The following is a 25338-nucleotide window of genomic DNA, read 5'->3' as shown; positions in this document are numbered from 1 at the left end:
AGTTCAGTACTCTAGGGTCTTATGGTATAGAGGACTTAGACTCTGGAGTAAATAATTACAATAAAATACATTAAGTATATACAGGCCAATTGATGTCCCAGACATAGCTGAGGTACATCAAGTGAGGATTCTTCAATGGGAGAGGACATTCATTAACAGGAAATGGGTTAAGGGACACAGACTGACCTTTTAACAAGATCACTCTAGACATGTCTTACAGCACTAGAAGGCATCATGGACATCTTGGAGATAAACTAGGAGGCTCCTCTAATAAGCCAGCTGGGAGATGGTAAAAACAGATCTAAGATGGGCCCTTGAACATAGATGACCAGCAAGACATGGTAGTAAATGGAAGAAGACAACATTTGGTTGTGGAAGAGGAAATTAACTGCATTTTAGCATTTTAGAGATGCTTCATCTGAGGTTTCTGTTGAACTTCAAGGCAGATGTCTAACAGGTCAATGAAATATATGCCTCTGAAGAAAGAGATCAGACTACTAAAATAGGTTTTGGAATAATCAGTTATTAAACATAGCAAAATATATGAAAATAGGAAATATTCTAAGAGAATGTGGAGAAGGAGGCAAGGAGTAGGATGAACTTAATTCAAGTAAGCAATATTTCAGAAGGAATGATAGCTCGGTATTGACCAAATTTAAGAAAGAGATTACTCAAAAATAATTAAGACAGAGTTAGTAGCATCGATGTATATATACTTTCATGTGAATAATAGATAGCTGGTAAGAAGCTGCTAACACCGGGAACCAAGCCTGCTGCTCTGTGATGACCTAGAAGGGTGGGACAGCAGAAGCGAGGGAGGCTCAAGAGGGAGGGGATATATGTATAATTATGACTGGTTTGCATTGTTGTACAGCAGAAACCAACACAACACTGGAAAGCAATTTTTCTCCAATTAAAAGACTAATAATTTAAATGGAAAAACAGAAGTGGGCATGTGCATGCAGTGGTAGCTAAAAAGACGTTAGTGTTACTATACATGTATTTTTAATTTTGCAAAGGGGTCAGAACCCTGATTATCATAAAGAAATGTTTTTCTGTTCCAATGTTTTTGATGATGTATACTTGAATTTCTTAGTTTTTCTTGCTCACTACTTAAGACTGATTCAATAATTTTCCTAAATATAAAACAATGAAATGGCTGGACATCAAAAATACTCTATATTTTTATCTATCCAATAATTAAAAGTTTATATCAATTCATTTGGTCAATATTTGAAAATGAACTTTTTCTTTTTTTGCCTTTTTAAAATACTGGAGGAAATTCAAAATTAATGACCCTTTAAAAGAATGGCTTTTAGGAAGAATAAAAAAAAGAATAGTTTTAATTTGGCTTTAAGCATCTCTGTCCCTGGGTTTACACTAAAGTCTTTCATCTCTCCAAATGAAACTAAACTCATTTTGAATTCTTGAAAAAAAAATGTGAGTATAAAAAACAAATCATTGTGAAGGAACAAAAGAACAGAAGTTCTGTTGAGAATCACAGAAATCTAGAGCATCAATAAGCAGGCTGAAAACAAGACTGAGAATTTTCTGTTTCTCGTATTCCCCCTCTTCTAATATAAACAGGATATCCTCCAACTAGCTATGGAGCCTTAGATTATTTAGTTTTACATTACACTCATGCCTTGGTATATGAATGCACACCCTCGTTGTTTTGTTGCTATAGGAATAGTAAGGTAGTTATTCAAATAAAGCAATTAATTTAATGTCCTCCTTTTGTTTTTTACGGAGATCATTTCTTGAAATATTTTCCGGCTTTTAACATTAGTTTACTTTCATTCCTTACCTCTGAGCTTCAGGTTTCTATGGCAGGACATTTACGGTCAAAGGAAAAGGTTATGGAGGTAGAGTACATTTTTAATTAATAAAAATTCATAACAACAAACAATAGGTAATGGGCTGCTCAAAGGAAAGTAATTTAGTGAGGAAAAAACTAACCCCCAAACCACAATGACAACCTGTCCTGACCCTATGCACAAAGATAATATTTCAGTCGTAACAGCTTTAATAGTTAACAATTCAAATATGTCTAAAATGGGAAATGGATTTCTTAAATAAAAATCCTATACTTTGACTATGAGTAAAGAGCAAGTAATTTCATTGTCACAAAACACAGCAGAAACAAACCTACACAGAAAATAACAATGTGGAGAAACGTAGCCCCAAGTGTACTAATGTCAATTAAACTAGAAAAATGGAAGAATTTTTCAATATGCTTATATATGTATATACATATATATATATATGGAACCATAAAGATTATGACGAAAACCATCATAATTTTCCATCTTGCCGTATCATGATTCCATTCTCTAGGGTCTCAGCTTAATTCTACAGTCAGTGTTTTCAACAAACAAAGCAAAGAAAGAAGGATTACAAAAGGGAGGCATTTTAGGATGCCCCTGGAAACCTCACTACTAATGCTGTAAATTCCCAACAGAAGTGATATATACAGATGCAGAACCAAAATGATGGCCAACAGCTTCAGGTAAGTTTAGATGTGTTAGGAAGTATATACTTCTTTTTCAAAGCCTAGTCATGATGTATTAAAACAGTGTACTATAATAGTCAAATTTCAGATACAGCCAAAGTTCACTGCCTCCCTAAAATATAACCCCCCAAAATAGAGTAAAAAGATAATCTCATCAACAGCCAAAATGATGGGGATGCTTTCTGTACCCAAATAACATTTGAACAACAAAGAGTAAAGCTCTTCTACACATGAATGAACAAGTCAGTTAACTGAAAGAAAAGATACAAACTTCTGACTAAGCAAACTACAGGTTAACAGGAAGGGTCTGTCAATTTCTTTCAGAAGCAAAAATGTACCAAGTTTCATAGCAAATATTCCTCTTGAAAATTCTCTATTCAATTTAAAGAAGTATAGCCTGTCTTCCCTGTTACTACAGTTTCATAATTTTTCTTCTTTAAACACTAAATAATGCCTCTGGAAAGGAATGTGAAGACTCCTTCCTCTTGGTCAGTGGCAAGGTCAGACAGCAAGTACAGAGCCTGCATTTCATCCAGGAATCATTAAAGCAGAGGACACACATTCACAAATAAAGCTTCTGGGTTCATCTGCTTCCCTGAATAGCCAGAGGAGCTCAACAACATGAGAAGCCTGGAGGGAGGTGGCAGGTTTCCCTTGGGGAGAGAAAACATATTGACTTACCTTCTCTGCATACTTGAACTTAACATAGAACCAGCTTGACTTGATCATTGTCTCACCTCCTGCTCTCAGAGGAAAAGAAGATGGGGAAAAAATTTAAAAAAGAGAAAAAGAAAAAACAAAAACAGTAGAGTGCCGAAGAAAAACTCGCTTTTCAGCAAAGGCTTCTTCCAGATGCTGAGTTTTCCAAAGGATGACAAGTATTCAAAGGAGGAGCCGAAGGGAAAGACACCAGAAAATGCACTATTAATCTGGCCTCTGTCCCGCTAACGTCCCTATACACCTTCCCTTGGTGCCTACAGCGCAGTGCGATCTCGCTCCGGAAACTGCACTCCAGGACTGCCTTGCTGAGCTGTCTGCCTCTCCCTCCTCTCTCTCCCTCTGGGTTGCTCTCTTGGCTGGCTGACAGGAGAACTCCTCAAATGGGCTTCAGCCGCCTTCATCACAAATGGCACATGTCAGTAAAGGCAAAAGGCAGGTCCTGGCCCCAGTCCCCTCCCAGAAGGGCAACTCCTCCTCCTACCCCTACCCCCAGGGTTGAATAAAGAATTCCAGAACTTCCCCTCAGGACACAGATTAACACCTGGCCAAACATTATTTTGACAAGAACCAGAGTTTAGAGAAAGGACCCTGCCACAGCTTTAACCTCATGATCTCCTTAACAAGATCAGATGGTGACCCTTCTCCATGCCTACAGAAGATTACAACACTAAAAACAGCCCAGTCTCTTTTAGCAAAAAGTGAGTAAGAACCCGTTTTAAATTCTCCAGCTGAAACAACATCTTTCAATCCTGTGTAGTCTGAGAAAGAGAAACTGGAACAGCCTTCTCTTACCATTCCCTCTTGCTTCTATTATACTAGCTGCCAAAACAGCTCCTGGTATTCAGTCTTAAGAACTAACAGCTTGGTAAAATGATTGGCACTTATACATACATTCCTTTCTGCCACAGAAATAAATGTAAAGACAGTGTTTTTTGTTTCACTACTATTAACTAGCTAAACTTTTCAAGATTTCAAGGAAAACTGTGAAACAGAATGATGGCGCTCACTTTACAAGAGGCCAGAAATGGAATGGAGAAAGAGAAGCAAAACACAGGCACGTGGCGTTAGCACACGTGAAGGGGAGACGCCTGCACCGCTGCAGCGAGGCCATCAGGCACACGGAGGATAGGGATTCTCACAATACTTAATAATATGCTGTGGCCCTCGTCCCTATTCTCCATACCCCTACTGGGATCTCCACCCCAAGTGGTAACAATTGATAATATTTATTAAATACAAAACAATTAAGATTAATCTGGATTTTAAAATAAACTCTACAGGATTCTCTAAACTACAAAAGGCCATCTGCACTTCATCCCTACAGACCCTTCTTTTGAGGCATGTCAAGATTTTCCACAGGCAAGGTTTTGAGGGTATAATGTTGGCTGAGACCTAAATATCATTTACTACATATCTTCTGAGCACCAAAGAAATAATGCTTTTGAACTGTGGTGCTGGAGAAGACTCCTGAGAGTTCCTTGGACTACAAGATGATGAAACCAGTCAATCCTAAAGGAAATCAACCCTGAATATTCATTGAAAGGACTGATGCTGAAGCTCCAATACTGTGGCTGCCTGATGCGAAGAGCCACCTCACTAGAAAAGACCCTAATGCTGAGAAAGATTGAGGGCAGGAGGAGAAGGGGGTGACAGAGGATGAGATGGTTGGATGGCATCACCAACTCAATGGGCATGAGTTTGAGCAAACTCTGGGAGATAGTGAAGCACAGGGACGCCTGACGCACTGTAGTCCATGGGATCACAAAGAGTCAGACACGACTTAGTGACTGAACAACAACATATCTTTATGGAAAGGGAATATGCTCTCATTTTTTAACCTGCTACTACACACCACTGGGCTAAGCAGTAGCTTCATTTGAGCTTTCAAAATAATAGGAGTGATTATCACTGGAGAAGGGAATGACTACTTACTCCACTATTTCTGCTTGGAAAATTCTATGGACAGAGGAGCCTGGCGGCATATAGTCCATGGGGTCACAAAGAGTCAGACAAAATGTGCGATTAACATTTTCACACCACTGAAAATCCCTCCCGAAACACTCTATACTTACATCACAATAATTATAAATCTTCCCATATTTTTGAAGAAGTTTTTTCTACTACACACACTCTAACATTCTAATACTATTCCAGCAGAGCAGCTGCCTAAGTCCAGAATAAAACTTGATGTTAAAATTGACAACAAGTGTGTCAAAACTCATCCTCTAAAATTCATGTACAATAAAGGATCTTTGTGGATTCTAATTTGAATTATTAAGTAAGGGTATAAACCACTTAGGAGGTGGGAGATGACGTAAATGAAGTTCATACCTGAAGGCTTCTATTTCCTCTGAGGAAAAAAGGATTCTATTCTTACTGGCCTCTCTCAAATCCCTGAATCTTTCTAGTATTCAGTAGCTCTTCTTTCTAGAACACTCCTTATGTCTTTGGTGGCTCAGATGGTAAAGAATCCGCCTGCAACGCGGGAGACCTGGGTTTGATCCCTGGTTTGGAAAGATCCCCTGGAGGAGGGCATGGCAACCCACTCCAGTATTCCTGCATGGAGAATCCCCATGGACAGAGAATCCTGGCGGACAGTCAATGGTGCTGCAAAAATTTGGACATGACTGAGCAACTAAGCACAGTCACATCACCTAAATCAAATTCTCTCACCCTTCAGACTGGTACTTAAGCTGTCACTTCCTCCAACAAGCTTTCCTTATCCTCAGCCTGAGTTTGGCCTGGGCACATCTATAATATTCTGAACTTACCTCCTCTTGGCATTTATCATACAATATTATTCTTGCCTACTTACTCTTCTGCATCTCCTTCTAAACTGCAGGTCTCCAGTGGCTTGGCACAGAGATTCGGCAGAGCTGATGCTAAGTCAGTGTTGTCGGACAGGATGGAGGAAGAACTTAGAACTTGGGTCACACGGCAAGAGTGGAGATGAAACAGTGCTGGGAAAGTCCTTAGTACATTCTCTCTAAAATAGTAAGCTCTTGATAAATGTTTGATATCCTTTAGCTTTGAGCGGGGAGAGTTTGGAACTTCCACCAAGGGGAGAAAGAAAGTGAACTCAGTAAACGCATTGATGGGCAATACTGAGGAAGCCAACAGCTGCCGAGGCCCACTGATCTATATAACACCACCCAAACAGAGTTTTAATTCTCTCAAGTGGAACAAAAGGACAAGACCTTCAAGGAACTGAGGGTGCTGGTGAGAGGGGTGGTGAGGGGATTACATATGTAATGCAGGCTCAGAAAGGAAAGAAGTGAGCCCAGAGGAGCTTGCAGACCGACAGAAGAGGGAGCAGCATCACAGAAAGATGGAATGGGGAGGGGAAAGAGAGCAGGGTGGCCACTGACCAACTTTACTTACAGACGTGCTGGCAAAGCATTCTGTTTTGGGGACAGACGGTGGAAGACTGGGAATTTTTTTGAAGGTTAATTTGTTTCCTTGTGATTTTTCCCCCTTTACTATAAATCCAAGCACTCAAGGAAACGGGGAAAAAGTAACAAAATGAAGGATTCCAAAAAGTCATTTGAATAATCAAGTCATAAGACTTCTGGCCCTAGTGAATATTCATTCTATTTGGAAAAGGACTTTAAAAGTTCATAAAAACAAATACTGTCTAATTTTGAGCATAAGGGTCTCTTTTTATGTAAAAAGAAATAATAAACTCCCCATTTGATCACGTTTTAATTGTTAGCAGGCATTCATTGATTGAAGAAAAACAAAATGTAAGAATTTAATAATATGGAGATTCCCTGGTGGTCCAATGGTTAACAACCTACCTGCCAATTCAGGGAACTCAGGTTCCATCCCTGGTCCAGGAAGACTCCACATGTCAAGGGGCAACTGAGCTCATGTGCCACCAACTACTGAAGCGCATGCACCCTAGAGCTGATGCTCTACAACAGGAGAAGCCACTGCACTGGAAAGCCGATGCACAGCAATGAACAGTAGCCTCTGCTCACCACAACCAGAGAAAGCCCCATTTACAGCAATGAAGACCCAGCAGAGCCAAAAATTGATTCTTTTTTTTAAGAAAGAATTACCAATTGAACAATGCATACGGCTTCCCAGGTGACACTAAAAGAACCTGCCTGCCAATGCAGGAGATGTAAAGAGACGTGGGTTTGATACCTGGATCGGGAAGATCCCCTAGAGGAGGGTACAGCAACACACTCCAGTATTCTTGCCTGGAGAATCTCCTGGACACTGGAGCCTGGTGGGCTACAGTCCACAGAGTCACAAAGAGTTGAACATGACTGAAGAGACTTAGCACAATGAGCACACACACACAATGTTTTTTTAATGAATTTCTATTAACCATCCCTTTCAGAAACACCAAAAAATAATGTGCACACAGGAGTACAGCACCTGTATCCTGATAGACACTGCATCTCCCAAGCGGAGAAACTACCTGAAGTAAACACTACAAGGATGAAATCAACGAAACTGAGAAAGGTAAAGTAACGTCACCAAGGTCTCATGCCTGGGCTGTAGCCAAGCTGGATCTATGAGATGCTCTGGCTCCTTTGTTGAGCATCATCTTACTGCATGCAGGGCCACCCCTGAGAAAACTGGGAAGACTGTTACATAGCTCAGATAACACAGTACAACCATGTGACAGAATTAATAACTATAAATTCTCTAAGAATCAAGGGATGATAAAATAAAACTATTTAATTTATCCAACAAATACCTAACATTTGCAAGAATACAGGTTACTGCTCAATGGAAAGTGAGGTGGTGGTGGTGCAGTTGCTAAATTGTGTCCGACTGTTGCCATCTCATGGACTGTAGCCAGCCAGGCTCCTCTGTCCATGGGATTTCCCAGGCAAGAACATTGGAGTGGGTAGCGATTTCTTTCTTGAGGGGATCTTTCCAACCCAAAGATCAAATCTGCATCTTCTGCATGGCAGGTGGATTCTTTACTGCGGAACCACCAGGGAAGCCCAAGGAAGGAGATGAAGCTTAATTCAAGGGGTAGACTTTTGCCTGTGTTTTTTTTAAGTCTCTTAAAAGAGGGGAAGGCCTAAAACTGATGGAGGGAGGGAGTAAAACCTACTTTACAGGAGAAAGTACAATGTGGCAGGCAGTGGATACAGGCAAGAGCTCTGGAGACAAAAGGATTTCAGTTCCAGCCCTGGCCATGCTAAGTGCTGGGTATAACTGGAAACTAGTCACTTATCTCTCTCAACCTCAAGTTCCTCATCTGTAAACTGAAGGTAACCAAACCTAACTTCAAATGATGATTCCTGTGAAAATTAAAATAGCCTCATAGCTTTGCAAAGCAGTTAACATAGCTCCAGAATCAGCACTGAACTTGATAAGTTAGTGTCACTTTCAATTATATCACAACCTCCTAACCTTTGTTTAGAAGCTAGCTATAGTCAGCTAGAAACTTCACTACTTAGCCTTCAATTCAGAAACTCCATTTGCTGTAACAGAGACTCAATCATCCTCTGCTTACATTCGAAACCTGATGTTCCATCAGGAAGGGAGGAAGAAGACAAGAGAAGGCACCACCTCTGCCCAGCTCCACAGTGAACGTACGTAAGGAAAGATGCCACAGCTTATGAGCTTCCAGGCAGCCATCACTGACAATAAGAGCGCATTCTCTAATAAAATATGACTGGTATTTTATCCTCAGTGTTTTCTGGAGAAAAAAGTCCACAAAAACAGACACAGAGATATAAGAAAACAGCAATTGAGCCCTTTCAACTCTGACACCACAACTAAGACAGGCTTCTGCAAAAACTCATTTTCATTTCCTGGCATAAACTCCTTCTCCTTCCAACTCCCACCCGCCTTTCTTGTTTTGTTTTAAACAGACAGTGTACTGTTAAAATCGGATGATCTTTGTGGAAGAATTGCTTCAGCTGCACTGAAAGAACCCTTTTCCACTGCAGCTGCACTTGGAACACACCATTTCCTCTGGCAGAGCATCTGAACGCTCGTTCAGAGAGGCTGAAGAGGTTCGATGGGCGCTCAAGGACTTTCTCTTTTCTCAGCGAACAGGGCTGGTCACAGCTCTCATAAAGCCTTCAGAAGAATTCATTTATCTGTCAAAAATGGCAAGACTCTTCCAGCTTTTGTACATGGTGTTTCCTCTGCTGGGGATGAAATTTCCTCTCTTCTTCAACCCTGCAAGTCCCTGCCTAACCCAGAAAATGCATTCACGCACATGCTTTGCATACACACATACACACCCTACCTCTGCTTAGCTCACAATTCTCATCCCAAACTTCAACTCTTTACAGAAGCTTCCCTTGATCCTTCAGTTTGCAAATGAAACTGTTCAGAAGTTCAGCTTAACAACAGAGCTTAAAATGATTTGAACACCAACAACAAAGAGATACAGCCGAACTACAACAGATTTTTATCCTACAATACATTCTGCTCTTCAGCAGAAAAGAAGGCTGCATGTTCTTTCCTACTCACGATCCTCCATGATAAATGTGTTCTTCCTTAAGCTCTCAGGGGAGGGAGAAGCGCACATCAGCTGAGCATTTCGGGAGGCAGAAATCAGGTCTGTGTTATCTGGATCTGACCTCTCAGCTCCTAAGAGGCACCGAGCCCAGTCGGAAAAAGAGCCAAGGCCCACTGCCAAGAACAGACTCCGTCCAACGGCACCACTCCAAGCTAAGTAGTTTCTAGAGTCCTTGAGGGAATCAGGCCAAAGGCCCATCCAGGATTCTCAGGTAGGAGAAAGGTATCCAAGGACACCAAGCCATCCTGTAGGGAGGCTGGAGGGTGAGACTAACCTCCAGAAGGGTCAGCTTCAGGGCTCCACATTCCTCTGAAGAGTCTACTTCTGGGTAATGTTCCTCCCTTGTCATAATCATCATCTGGGCAAGAAAACCCAAAGTATCACAGAGTAAGCTATATGAACACTGTCCTACCCCTGAAGTATAACAAAGTATGCTTAATTCCTGAGCCAATTAGCTTCATAGAGGTGATCTTTGATACCTAGTATTCCTTGAGGTTCCGTGAGGCTTTTTTATTTCCTCAGAATTTTCCAAAAAGCCCTCACAAAGGTCAAACCATTTAAGATTACCTTAAAGGCAGGAAACCGATAACCTTCTTTTGGGAAGAAGGGCTACACAGCTTGACACTATGGGTTCTGTGTTCTTGGGCTTCCCTGGTGGCTCAGATGGTAAAGAATGTGCCTGCAATGCAGAAGACCTGGGTTCGATCCCTGGGTTGGGAAGATCCCCTGGAGAAGGGAATGGCTACCCACTCCAGTGTTCTGGCCTGGAGAGTCCCATGGACTGTACAGTCCGTGGGGTCGCAGAGAGTCAGACACGACTGAGCGCCTTTCACTAGCTCACTCGGTCTACACAAGCAAGATGTGAAGGGACATTCTGGTTACTCACTTTTCTTGTATGAATATGTGTCCAATTTGATAAAAACATAATAATTAACTCTGTCTGACATTAAGGGCCATGGGAATTTGAGCTAAGAAAGCATATCAGAAACTGCCCATGTTTCCATCACTATAAAAGGAAAAAGTGACAGGTGCCCAGACACTCGGAGAAGGCAATGACAAGCCACTCCAGTACTCTTGCCTAGAAAATCCCATGGACAGAGGAGCCTGGTGGGCTACAGTCCATGGGGTTGCTACTAGTCGGACAAGACTGAGCAACTTCACTTTCACTTTTCACTTTCACACGTTGGAGAAGGAAATGGCAACCCACTCCAGTGTTCTTGCCTGGAGAATCCCAGGGATGGGGGAGCCTGGTGGGCTTCCGTCTATGGGGTCACACAGAGTCGGACACGACTGAAGTGACTTAGCAGCAGCAGCAGCAGCCCAGACACTAAAAGGAACAGGTAATTTGAAGGAAATTACCAAAACATACCAAGTACAACAAAAAACAGGACCAACATTGGAGGGGGGGTTGTTTTTAAAAGGTTGACAGGAAGAGACACATAATGATCTTTTTACAAATACAAAAATATCTAAACTCTGACCCTATCACCTTGTCTGTGTCTAAACTGTATGTATCAAAAACATCCAATACCAAGAGATGAAAGCAGCATCTTTCCCTTTGACTTCAGAATTGACAGAGATGGAGGGGTTATATACACATAAGCCATACTCCACATTCCTAAGGAAGTGTTCCATCAAAAACTGCACGCCAACAAGATCTAATTCTTTCCACTTAGAGTACTTTTTAGATACACTGGAAGCAAGCACAAAACTTAAATATTAAAAAAAAATCATGTAGCATTTGATGTACAAAAAGACAACCAACAGTACCTACTGAGGATTCAGCACCTGCATGGGAAACATTAACCATGCTCCATAAGGAAGACAAGGAACCACACACACACACACACACACACACATACCCAGAGCATTAACCATGCTCCACAAGGAAGACAAGGAACCACACACACACACCAGAGCATTAACCATGCTCCACAAGGAAGACAAGAAGGAACCACACACACACACACACACACCAGAGCATTAACCATACTCCATAAGGAAGACAAGAAGGAACCACACACACACACACACACACCAGAGCATTAACCATACTCCATAAGGAAGACAAGAAGGAACCACACACACACACACACACACACACACCAGAGCATTAACCATACTCCATAAGGAAGACAAGAAGGAACCACACACACACACACACACACCAGAGCATTAACCATGCTCCACAAGGAAGACAAGAAGGAACCACACACACACACACACACACACACACACCAGAGCATTAACCATGCTCCATAAGGAAGACAAGGAACCACACACACACACACCAGAGCATTAACCATGCTCCACAAGGAAGACAAGAAGGAACCACACACACACACACACACACCAGAGCATTAACCATACTCCATAAGGAAGACAAGAAGGAACCACACACACACACACACACACCAGAGCATTAACCATGCTCCACAAGGAAGACAAGAAGGAACCACACACACACACACACACACACACACACACCAGAGCATTAACCATGCTCCACAAGGAAGACAAGAAGGAACCACACACACACACACACACACACCAGAGCATTAACCATGCTCCATAAGGAAGACAAGGAACCACACACACACACCAGAGCATTAACCATGCTCCACAAGGAAGACAAGAAGGAACCACACACACACACACACACACACACACACCAGAGCATTAACCATGCTCCACAAGGAAGACAAGAAGGAACCACACACACACACACACAAACACACACACCAGAGCATTAACCATGCTCCACAAGGAAGACAAGAAGGAACCACACACACACATACACACACACACACACACACACATACCCAGAGCATTAACCATGCTCCATGAGGAAGACAAGAAGGATCTATACACACACACACACACACAACAGAGCATTAACCATGCACCACGAGGCAGACAAGACAAACACACACACACAAACCAACAGAAATATTCCTTCCTGAAATGACATGGCAGTCTGGTTGAGGAGACTAGTGATCCACGTAAGAAATGACTTATGACTTCCTATTACAAAACAACAAATCCCCAAAGTGCAGATCAACACACCACACACAGAAGTTGGTGAGTATGCAGAAGGCAGTGAGAGAGGGATGAGAGGTGGAAGAGGAAGGCTTGCTATGGAAAAAGGGAAGTTTGAAGAAAATACAGAATTCGATTTGGGATTTGGTCAATGAAGAAAAAAAAAGACACCCCAGGTAAATATGAAACATGTATCCATACAAAAACAAAAGTAAGAGAACTAAAATTATGAAAAGTAGAATTATTAACTCTTTTCCATAAATATAAACATGACTGATTAACTTTGCATGTGTTCCCCTCATTTCTGCATCTAATGTCTTTGAAAAATGACATACTCTGAAGTTTGGCCCTGTGTCTTTATATAAAAATATGGTTGTGCACATACATATTACTATACAACTCTACTTGCATACCTACTTCCTTTACACAGAATTACATACAGAAATGGCAGCCAAGTTATTTTAACTGGTTTTGCAGTATGAATTCAGAATGATTATAATTACAGTTTCTCTGTTAAAATGAGGTTTTGTTCTTTAATATTCATTGACTACTAGCTTGCTTCCCACACACAACACATTATTTACCCTACATTGGCTTGGTGCATCAATTATGGTAATAGTTTGTGAATAACATTCACATTATGGAAAAATGAGCCTGGTTACTTAGCTCTCCCTCTGGAAAATTGTCACAAACATACGTATCATCTGTCTCTACTTCGAGTGCAGCAATTAGTAATACAGCTGTATATACTTTCTTTAAAGCAAAGGGGGGAAGTAGACCTGAAATATCATCTTCAAAAATGTTCTTAGGATGTTGTCTAAAATTATTTTGTTGAAACTCTACTTGTAAAAGAGAAAATTCATTTTGACAAAATAAAAAGTCATTGCTAATAGCATACTGAATATGGAAAAATAGACAAAGCACCTTTCAAATGACATCACTTGCTGAACAATCCCTTCTTCACCCAGATCAGGCTAAAAATAAATAGACCAAAGGCTGAGGGAGGGCAGAATACAGTACTGAGAGGCAGGACAGACCTGGATTCAAACGCTCATCTTCTTACCATTCTCTGGCTCAATTAAACAGTTATTTATAGAATGCCTACTATATATCAGACACAGTACTTAGTTTTATAGAAACTTAAATGAATAAAACAAGATAATCTGTCTTTAGGTTACTTTGTAATAAGGGAACAAGAAACATAAATCAGTACAATTTAATAAGTCTTCAGATTTTACAAAAAGAAAAGGTTTTACAAATATGTAAACAGTCCAGAGAATTATTTATTACAGCAGAGAACGGAAGTAAGAGATAGCTTTACCAAGCAAGGTGCAAACTGTGGAGCTGTGGTGATGGGATAACACTGGAGCTAAGGATTTCCAAGGAAGCGTAATCCCAGGTGACAACAAGGTTCCAGGTCCGAACATGAGAATGGAGAATTAGAAGGAATGTGGAGGTGAGGGTCAGAAGAGTCTGGGAAGCTTGGATTTTCATGGTCTACAGGCTTCTACCCTTTGTTCTCCTCTCTGCACTGCACGTCGATGCAGATCCATTGCCCAGCAATGGACGTGCTGTGGCCCCATGCTTTAACTCTGTTCCTCTGCCCTAATGCACCCTAACACAGCTCTGATGGAGGTGTCTTCTGCCAAGCAGGGCACATAAGAGAGAAGGCCAACAGCCCCTGGCTCAGTTGCCATGTGGCCCAGAAGCAAGTACTGATTCATCTTCTAGAACAGAGGCCACAACCTTTTGCAGCAAAAAGCCACACAGTAAACACTCAGGTTTCCCATGTCATGCTATCTCTGTTGCAACTGTTCAACTCTGCCATTATAGCTCAGAAGCCGCCACAGAAATTACATAAAAACATTAACTAAAACAAAAACAATAAAACCACTTTATTTACAAAAACAGACCCCAGGTAAAGTCTGGCTGCCAGGCGTACTTGCCAACTCCTGCTGGAGAATACGGCTGGCACAGAATGGGTGTTCCATGAACATGAGCTGGATGAGTCAATAAATAAGAGTGGGGACTACCTCTGCCGCTCACTACATTCATCAGTGTCTCCTGTCCATCACTCTTCTTTTCCTCTTTAGTACCTCATCCTAAGGGTTGTTATACACTTACCTGTGCAGGCGACACATCCACGATGAACGACTGAGTTGTTGTTCAGTCACTAAGTCATGTCCAACTCTCTGCGACCCCATGGACTGCAGCACATCAAGCTTTCCTGTCCTTCACCAGCTCCTGGAGTTTGCTTAAGCTCAAGTCCATTGGGTCCATGATACCATCCAACCATCTCATCCTCTGTCAGGCTTTCTCCTCCTGCCTTCAAGCTTTCCCAGCATCAGAGTCTTTCCCAATGAGTTGGCTCTTCAAATCACATGGCCAAAGTACTGGCACTTCAACTTGAGCATCAGTCCTTCCAGTGAATATTCAGGGTTGATTTCCTCTAGGATTGACCAGTTTGATCTCCTTGCAGTCCAAGGGACTCTCAAGTCTTCTCCAACACCACAGTTCAAAAGTATCAATTCTTTGACTCTCAACCTTCTTTATGGCCCAACTCTCACATCTGTACATGACTACTGGAAAAACCATAGCTTTGACTAGACAAACCCTGACAAGAGCCATGCGCCCTGGGAACTGAATCTTCCCCCAAGGAGAGTTGTTCTCTAATCTGTACACACACATCCTCTGTCTCTTCTTCATCTTTTCACACTTCTCTTCATCTAGACCCAGATATCTATTAACAGTTCTACTGATAGTTCTTCAGAACATGAATGGTATCCACATAATTTTGATTACATACCCTTATCAGTATCCTAAAAAAAAAATAAGCATATTCCCCCAATATGGATACAGATATTTACACGGCACTGACAGTTTTGAATATTTTTAAAATATACAAATAAATATAAGAAGGTAAGTAAAGATAAAATGAACACACTTTTTAATGTTTTAACCAACATATTGGTATTACCCATTAAGTTGTCTCAACATGCAACTTTCATTGAGGGCAAGGTCAATTATTAATGATCATGACTATAAACCTAAGTCCCCAACTGTTTTTTAATAATTTCAACTTTTGACCAACTTCTTCTAAGATATGATTATACAGCTGCTATTTGTACCGAGCAACATGGCTGATAAGGAGCTCACAAAAAGAACACCAGGATCAGCTCAGCCATTTACCTGATGCTCCCCTGTCCTTATATTATCTCATTCCATAGAATCTCTGAAGGGACTTTTTTTAAAATTGCTGGTCCTTCTTGTGTTAGTTTAATTAAAAGTAAGTAACATAAGCTGGTAACACACTTTATGAGCCACACAATGGAACATGAGCAAGATGCTGAGGGAGCTTCCACGCTGTCTACCCTCCCTTCAGGACAGCACCTAACGGTCCCACAGACTAACAGTGCACTGTCAACTCACATACTAAACATCAACAACGTTCAATCTGTCTTGCTTAAAGACAACAATAAATTTAAACATAACTCCCAACAACCTAGAGGGGTGAGATGGAATTAGGAGGTAGAAGGGAGGTTCAAGAGGGAGGGGACATATGTATACCTATGGCTTATTCATGTTGATATATGGCAGAAACCAACACAATATTGTAAAGTAATTATCCTCCAATTAAAAACAAGCAATTTTTTAAAAAAAGGAAAAAAAAGAAAGACTGACAGAAACGTTAAGGATCCAACTGAGGTTGTCTAAGTCAGTACTGAGAAGATTTTATCCAATCGTGCTTGACTACTCAGGGAGAAATAAAAACAATCATATTATGTAAAAAAGTAAATAAATACACATAATTTCTACTCTTATGCTCTGTACTCCAAAGGATAATTCTCAAAATCCTGTGATGAACACAGCATTTTAAGTCAACTACACTCCATTAAAATTTTATTTTAAAATAGTTTACATGAGGAAAGATAATGAGATGTGATAAAAGTAGTGACCATGGAGATCTGAAAGATGTGTAATTAAGTTCATGGTTTACTTTAAAAAGATTTCAAGCTTGGAATTATGATGTTAGAGAAATCATAGGAAGGTTACTTTTGAAGAACTGTTCAGAAGTTAAGTATCTGCTATACTGCTTATCACAAATTTCTGGGAGTTACCCTTGAATCAGATAATGAATAAATAATAAAAATAATCATTTTGAAAAAGTGAAAAAAAAAAAAAAAACAACCCATGGGGAAGAGGAAAGCACACACCCCACCTTAGATTTAGAGAGCTCCATTCTGGGTAAGCATCTCTCAGCTACACATGTCCTTAGTCATAAGACCAAGTTAGTGGGTGATCACCACAGGACATGGATGTGTGTGACTATGCACGTGTGTGTATTAACACAGAGAACAGGAAACTAAGTGTCACAGTATACTTCATGCAGCAAGTTATTACTTAACGAACGTCTCAACTTCATAGTGGTTTATGTAAGTACAAGTGTGTATGTGCATTTGTACATATGTGAGTATGTATGCCTGATCATGATATAAACGGCATTCCTAACTGTGTGAAGAAGGACAAAAGACTTTGGAAAGTCATGCTCTAGACGAAAGAATTTGGGAATTCCTTGGGGTGAAATGCCAGCACAATGTGCATGTTCAAAATGCGAGGTGAAAGAAGAAAGAGAAGGCAAAGCAGCAACTGTGGAGTTTTGGAAAGAACACTAGGTTTAGATTAGATTTGTATGTGAATGCCAGGTCTGTACTCTCGAGGTCTATGATGAAAAGTTATACACAACCTCAGGCCACTGCTTCCTTCCTTCCTTCAATACCTATCCTAGGAAGTTCTCAGGAGAACTACTGAAAACTACCAGAGAGTGCCTGGCACATGATATATATTAATGGCAGAGAATGACTTCCCCTTAAATTAGAGAAACACAGAACCTTGCTAAGAAAACTAAGTTAAACATGAAACAAAGCACACAGCAAAAACGATGATAACAGCAATGAAGAAACCAAGGTCACAGATACAGAGACGGGGGCGGGAGGGGGGGACAAAATGGGTGAAAATAGCCAAAGCGTACAAATTTCCAGTTATAAATAAACCACCATGGTGGTGACTATAGTTAATAATACTGTATCACATATTTGAAAGGTGCCAACACAGCAGAGCTTAAAAGCTTTCTAAACAAGAAAAATAATTCTGTAACTATATATGGTGATGGATATTAACTAGACTTATTATGGTGAGCATTTCATAATACAATATAAATATAGAATCATTAAGTTGTACACTTAAAACTAAGAAAAAGCTGTATGTCAATTACACATTAATTAAAATAATACATACAAACATACATAATATACTGAGGGAAAAATAGCAAGGATCAGCTTAGGAGAAAGCATCGTCCAAAAGTGTACTGTATTTCTAACCACCAGCCCTCTTTGGTAGCAGAAGAGATGATGTTCTAATAATATAAAAGAAACACTGATGTGGAGACATCTATGATAGCACCCTTCTCCAATCACCCTCTAACATATATGCATAACCCTTGAGGCTACAGAAAATAAAAGCAAAAGAAACAAAGGAATGAAATTGCTTTTAAAAAAGAAAGAACAGTCCCTCATAATCTTTAGCCTCCTAAGCACAGGTTTCATTGCTCATGAAGATAGCCTAAGCAATATGTGCAACATATTTACTTGGAAATTCAACATGGTGATACAAAACAATTGCACATCGATCCGTCTGGGAGCTCCTCTTAAAGAGCTGTTCCAGCCATGACAATGGGTTCTCACACACAAACCTTCAAAATTTGTTTATCCAAAAGCGAGATTAGCTTTAATAATTCTAAAATACTGAAGTCCAAACATGAAACCTTTGATCAGTGCAAACTTGGGACCACAAGTGCCACTTGGAGAACGTGATCCTCTCAAACAGCTCAAGAGGAATAGGTTCTAGACCTGGCTGGGCCACTGACCAGCTTTGTGACCTTGGCTTAAGCAAAACTCCTCTAGGCTTTTCTTTCTCCATCTTTAAAATAATAAAGTTGTTTAAAAATAGCAATTAAACTGAGAGTCCTGCTTTATTTGGCCACCATACTACATTTTTAAAAATGGTTTTGAGTGTGGTTAAGAAAAAACAAGCACTCTGCAGTTTGCCATGAGCCGCACTCTCTCTATGAACCCCCTGAGAAAACAGCCACCTAATTAAATTATCTGTTCAATGCGTGAAGGCACTGCGGGGACTCCTGACCTAGCTCTAAAGTTTTAACTCAAGTGGGAAAAGTGAAGGTGAAAGAAAGAGGAAGGGTGCAGTAGAACAGGTGGAACTTTCAAACCTTTGATTTGATGAAGAATATTGTCAAATTTTGCTTTTAAGGATCTACCACCAAGTCAAGAGGTGTTCTGAATTTCCTCAGACACACTCACTGAAATAACCAAGGGAAGGAAGAAGAAACAAATGTGTAACAAAGGCTGAACCAGTCATGCATTTTTGAAATGCACGGGTTCTAACAGCCTAAATCCCCAAGGATCAATGCCTGAGGGCCACATGCAGACAGAAGTCTAGGGGCAGACCAGCTCTTCACTCCAAAATTGGAATTCACTAAGAGTCCAGACAATTTCTGTTTCGGGGGGCAAGACTTCAGGAGGTACCTATTCAGGTCTCTCTATAGCAACTGACCTAAAGTTAAGTGCTCAGAAAAGCTAGTGGAAGAATGAAAGACAGGGTGGCATTGCTATGAAGAAATTCCTACAAAACAGAAATTCTAGTAACTATTCACACAAAGAATTCTATTATCTGCTTGCAGTTTTCACCTCAGGCAGGCTACCCTTACAACAAATGGAAAATGAACAGAAGGCTGGGTTTCCCCAGATGTTGAAGAGCATTCCAGCTGCTGAACACAACCTGTTTGCAATTTTCTACTCAACCACCAGAATGAAAACACAAACCTTCAGAAAAAAAAGGCCCTTAAACTTCCTCCTGATTGCTGTTAGTGGTTTCTTTAATCTTTTAAGCTCCTGGGCTTAATACAGCAGCTGCCATCAAGAGTATTTATATTGTTGCTGAAGATTGGAGGAAAGGCGGGAGGGATCACTAAATTCAGAAGCATGGATTCCCATTTGCTCAGAATCAGGCAAAATGGAAAGGGGGGGGAGCACATTTATAATGGGTCTCTGAGAATCACCTTTGAGGGGCAGAGGCTTGAAAGGAGCATCTGATGAGACTAGTGTGCTTATAGAATTGCTCTTAATCTCTTACCCACCAGCCCTCAGTTCCAACACTAAGCACCCTCTATTCAGGACAAGATCTCTTAGCAGAGTTCTTATCAAACAACATTGAGAGGTTTCATGAAAATAAAATACACGAACCCTGCTTTAGAAAAATGCCACTGATTTATGACAGGGAGGAGAGGAATTCAAAGTGTAAACGTGTTCAGTGGTTTCATAACTTCAGAAGAAGAAACTGTCAATGCACTGCACTGATTCTCAAATTTGTCTACCAAAGCACCCTTAATGATAGAAAAGAGTGAATATAAAACAAGAGGATGGACATTGCTGGTGGTCCAATGGTTAAGAATCTGCCTGCCAATACAGGGGATACGGAATTGATCCTTGGTCTAGGAAGATTCCACATACCTCAGGGCAACTAAACCCAGGCTCCACAACTACTGAAGCCCACGCATCCTAGAGCATGTGCTCTGCAACAGGAGAAGCCACTGCAATGAGAAGCTTGCACAATGAAACTAGAGAGTAGCCCTTGCTAGCCGCAACTAGAGGAAGCCCGTATGCAGCAATGAAGACCCAGCACAGCCAAAAATAAATGAAAATTTAAAAAAAACAACAAGAGGACTGTGGCCTGCTGTTAGCATAATACTTCTTTCAATTTTGGAGTTACATATATACATATACATACATACATTCATGTATGTATATGTATGAATACATTCATATTCCTTTTAGTCATCAATGTGTTTTATTATAAAATTAAGGTTTTGCCACAAACCTTGTAAAGTAGATCTGGAAGGCAGGTAGTAAGACACATGCTTACTGTGTTTATGCTGTGACTTTATAAGGCTCCTAGGGTGCTACCACATTTCCCAAGAAAACACATAAAAGGGAACCGTGATCTAGTCCAAAGCTACAATTTTGATGACGGAGAAACTGACACAGAAAGGCAAAAACTCACACCCAAGGTCACACAAGTTAGACAACATTATGATTCAAAGTTAAATGCAACACATTTTCATTTAATTTACCATGCTTCTCTGTACTTCCATTTTAAATAATAGAGAAAAATGGAAAAAAAAAAAAACCCTCACTACTCAAGAATTAATTTCCTCCCCCTAAATTGTCCCAACCTCACTGATGTTTGAAGGGAGAGACCTCGTACACCTGCCGCTGCCCATCAACTAATTCCATGTGAAGTCACAATAATATCTTAATAGTTTAGTGAGTGTTCAGGATTTATTGCTTTCATTTGATTAGCATCCGTTTGCTATTTTTATACCAGAAAGTCTGTGTAGCACAAAATATTTAAAAGATAAACATCACAGGTATACATTTACATTTTTACACTTTCTTTAATAGTTTTTGGAAGAAGAGATACATAAATGTTATCCCTTGCAGGGAAAATTACATTAAAAAGCTTCAATCCTTAGAAATAAGAAACTGCCATAAAAGTGTAACAAAAACTAATTTGCAAATAAAGTACCTAGAAATTAAAATTTGAATACTTTCTCTTTGGATAAATATAGCAGAAACACAAGACTTAAAGCTACTAAAATAATCCACTTTTCCTTCTTTCTAAATAAAATAGAATGACTTTAAAATCAATTTTCCAGATTGGGATGGGGGAAGAATTCTTCAAATTCACCTAGCATATAAATAGCTAATAGCAGTTTCCTCTCTAAAATAACTAAAGTGCCCTTTTTTCTTATAGTTCATTGGCTAATGGATACCCCTAATGAATTCCTATTTAAGAGGAATATCAGCTAAAAGCATATTTCTCAACGCAAGTCCCAGAAGAGCAATGAAAATCCAGCTGCCATTTTGGAATCACCATGATCAGACTACCCACAGTCATTTTAAAAAGCATAAAAGTGTTCATTATGGCACTGGCTGTTTCTCAAACAGCTTAGTTAATTCACTGTGTGGATACACTGAATCCTCAAAGGAACCAAGTGCAAAATGGACGGCGACTGTCCATTCTCCGTAGTATCAGAGAGACTCACTGTGCCAGTTCAGTCGTCAGAGGTTTTAAATACTTCTTCAGGTAGCATCAGGGTCTCTCTGGCTCTGCAACTTCAGAGCACAAGTAAATAAACAAAACTGTGATCCATAAGGCCAAGAATTCAGAAACTTCAACCTTTCTATTTTCTGAACACTGAAAAATTACAATGCTGTTTTACAAAAAAAGGGGGAGCCTTAAGACACGAAGCAATCATGGAATATTCTCACTGGCTAACTTATTATTATTAGCCTAATCAAGAAACATGTGAAGTTAATACTAGCAAGGCTCTCAGAATCAAGATGTTCTAGCATAAGCCCCAAATCCACATCAGATATGAAGAAGCTCTTGGAAGACTGGTTCCATGATAGCAGCTCAAACAACCTAAAAACAAACCAAAAACCAAGATCTGGGTAATTCAAAAGGGCAGATCAGAGGATGGAAGAAGTCAAGATAAGCAGACTTTATTAGCCTCAACTGCTGGTTAGCAGACTTAGGAGGTCATTTTAAGAGAGTCCCTTGGTAATTGTGTAAAACTGTTTTGCTGAGTAACTAAAATTGCCACAATACTGAAGTCTGCACTTAGATATGTATCTAAAGCAATTACTGCTGGAACTAAGAAAAAGTCTTCCTTGTAAATTTAGTACAGTACTCACTGCTATGATCTTCTCCAAATCTGCCCTTTCTCATCTGGGATTTACCCTAAGTATGTCCATACAGTACTTACTGCCAAGACATACCTTTACCATCTGTGGATGACTTTATTCAAACTCCTTCAAAATATATATGTATAAAGCACATCTTGACATTATTTGGTCTTCACCTGGAACACTGGACCAGTCATGTGGCAGGGCTTGATTACAAGGTGATCTGAGAGGTGATTCTCAGTATGCTTATACCATTTTTTAAAATGAAATTAGAATAAAAATGTATTCAACTAAAGTGAAAATATACCAAAATTTTATTATTGAATTCATAGATTTCTTTTTAAGAAATAATAACACACACTTCCTCCTAACACATTTCATGCAAATAGCTGCCAATGTGTAACTTTCCCATTTTAAAAAAAAAGAACAAAAAACTATGTTGAATGAAACTTTTTGCCCCAAATCAGAAGCTTGGAAGTAGTTGAACCAAAATTTGACTCAATTCAGTTCAGTCGCTCAGTCGTGTCCGAATCTCCGCGACCCCATGAATCACAGCACGCCAGGCCTCCGTGTCCATCACCAACTCCTGGAGTTCACTCAAACTCATGTCCACAGAGTCGGTGATGCCATCCAGCCATCTCATTCTCTGTCGTCCCCTTCTCCTCCCGCCCCCAACCTTTCCCAGCATCAGAGTCTTTTCCAGTGAGTCAACTCGTCGCATGAGGTGGCCAAAGTATTGCAGTTTCAGCTTTAGCATCAGTCCTTCCAATGAACACCCAGGATTGATCTCCTTTAGAATGGACTGGTTGGATCTCCTGGAAGTCCAAGGGACTCTCAAGAGTCTTCTCCAGTACCACAGTTCAAAAGCATCAATTCTTCAGCGATCAGCTTTCTTCTCAGTCCAACTCTCACATCCATACGTGACCACGGGAAAAACCATAGCCTTGACTAGATGGACCTTGGTTGGCAAAGTAACATCTCTGCTTTTTAATATACTGTCAAGGTTGGTCATAACTTTCCTTCCAAGGAATAAGCGTCTTTTAATTTCATGGCTGCAATCAGCATCTGCAGTGATTTTGGAGCCCAAAAAAATAAAGTCTGACACTGTTTCCACTGTTTTTCCATCTATTTCCCATGAAGTGATGGGACCAGATGCCATGATCTTTGTTTTCTGAATGTTGAGCTTCAAGTCAACCTTTTCACTCTCCTCTTTCACTGTCATCAAGAGGCTTTTGAGTTCCTCTTCACTTTCTGCCATAAGGGTGGTGTCATCTGCATATCTGAGGTTATTGATATTTCTCCCAGCAATCTTGATTCTAGCTTGTGCTTCTTCCAGCCCAGTGTTTCTCATAATGTACTCTGCATACAAGTTAAATAAGCAAGGTGACAATATACAGCCTTGACGTACTCCTTTTCCTATTTGGAACCAGTCTGTTGTTCCATGTACAGTTCTGACTGTTGCTTCCTGACCTGCATACAGGTTTCTCAAGAGGCAGGTCAAGCTGGTCTGGTATTCCCATCTCTTTCAGAATTTTCCACAGTACTTAACTTTAAAACCCATGTTCTTTCCATTTGCTCAAGCTACATACAATAGGATAGTGTATCTTTGAAAATCTGATTTTCTAAACACAGGGGTGCATATATCTGCTCATAATGTATGCTACAGAAACCTGTGGCAAATAAAAAGTTTTTATATTTTGGTAAGTGTGGCAGTATCATTAACACTCTTCTAGAGAGAAAAATAATATCATGTGTTCTGAGTAATTTAGAAAAAAATCAACCCCAATCATGTATTTGATCTCTTGTAGGAAATCACCAATTCCCAGCCTGAAAAACTGAGGGTCTCAATAAGCACCAATGGCTGCAATGACCTTCCTGAAGTGTGCACCAGAAAGTTAACATCATAATTAAATTCAAACGCTTATCAAACAGCCAATTCAATTCCACAAACATCTATTAACCATCCACTGTGCATGAAGAACCAACTTGGTGAGAGCAATATAAATAAAGGACAATGAACGAACCAGACTCTGCTTCTAAAGAAGCCCAAAGCATTGGCAGGGAAGTACTGAGGGCTAGGCTACACACAGAAGACTAGCATCAGGGAAGGTTCATTGAGAACATGACATCCAACTAAGGTCATTCAACTGAGGTCTTCAAAAATGCACAGAAACTTTCCTGATCACATCAGGAGCCATTAAACACATTTAAACAGAATCAAATCTGGATTTAGAATGTATATCTGCTAGTGACTTGAACGGAGAGGTAGAAAAACTAAACTTTTCTATGTAGATGAGGTAGAAAAACTAAACATTTCTATGTAGATTACTGGGCGAGGAAAATTGCATAGTGGTTAAAAGCAATGGCTTTGCTAATTGCTAGCTTCATGACCACAGGCAAGTGGTTTTAACATGCCACTCTCAGCTGCCTTATCTATAAAAATGTGGATAAAAATAGCACCCACCTGACAGCATGGTTGTGGGAGAATTAGATAAAATGAAACGTGAAGAACTTCTGACAAAGTAACTGAATTCAATATATTTTATTACTAACAAGACATGTATGGATGTGAGAGTTGGACTGTGAAGAAAGCCGATCACCAAAGAATTGATGCTTTTGAACTATGGTGCTGGAGAAGGCTCTTGAGAGTCTCTTGGACTGCAAGGAGATCCAACCAGTCCATTCTAAAGGAGATCAATCCTGGGTGTTCATTGGAAGGACTGATGCTAAAGCTGAAACTGCAA

General features: G+C 40.2%; 1 protein-coding gene across 9 annotated transcripts in view; it reads right to left on the bottom strand.

Moving 5' to 3' along the window:
• AUTS2 (activator of transcription and developmental regulator AUTS2) overlaps positions 1–25338 on the bottom strand; it is a 1225668-nt gene that overhangs the window by 839884 nt on the left and 360446 nt on the right. The window contains exon 1 of one of the 9 annotated variants that reach the window (XM_055409993.2): positions 3194–7721. The exons of the other annotated variants lie outside the window; for them this stretch is intronic. Within the exon in view, the coding sequence (XP_055265968.1) occupies positions 3194–3241 (48 nt within the window). The 5' untranslated portion in view covers positions 3242–7721. Of the gene's footprint in view, positions 1–3193; positions 7722–25338 lie in introns of those variants that run through there. 9 annotated transcript variants of the gene reach the window in all.

This window comes from Moschus berezovskii, chromosome 27, assembly GCF_049115385.1.
Source record: "Moschus berezovskii isolate FMDL1 chromosome 27, NW_MosBer_1.0, whole genome shotgun sequence".
Classification (NCBI taxonomy): domain Eukaryota; kingdom Metazoa; phylum Chordata; class Mammalia; order Artiodactyla; family Moschidae; genus Moschus; species Moschus berezovskii.
Note: the sequence above shows the minus strand (reverse complement) of the source record. Positions and strands in the feature narration are given on the sequence as shown.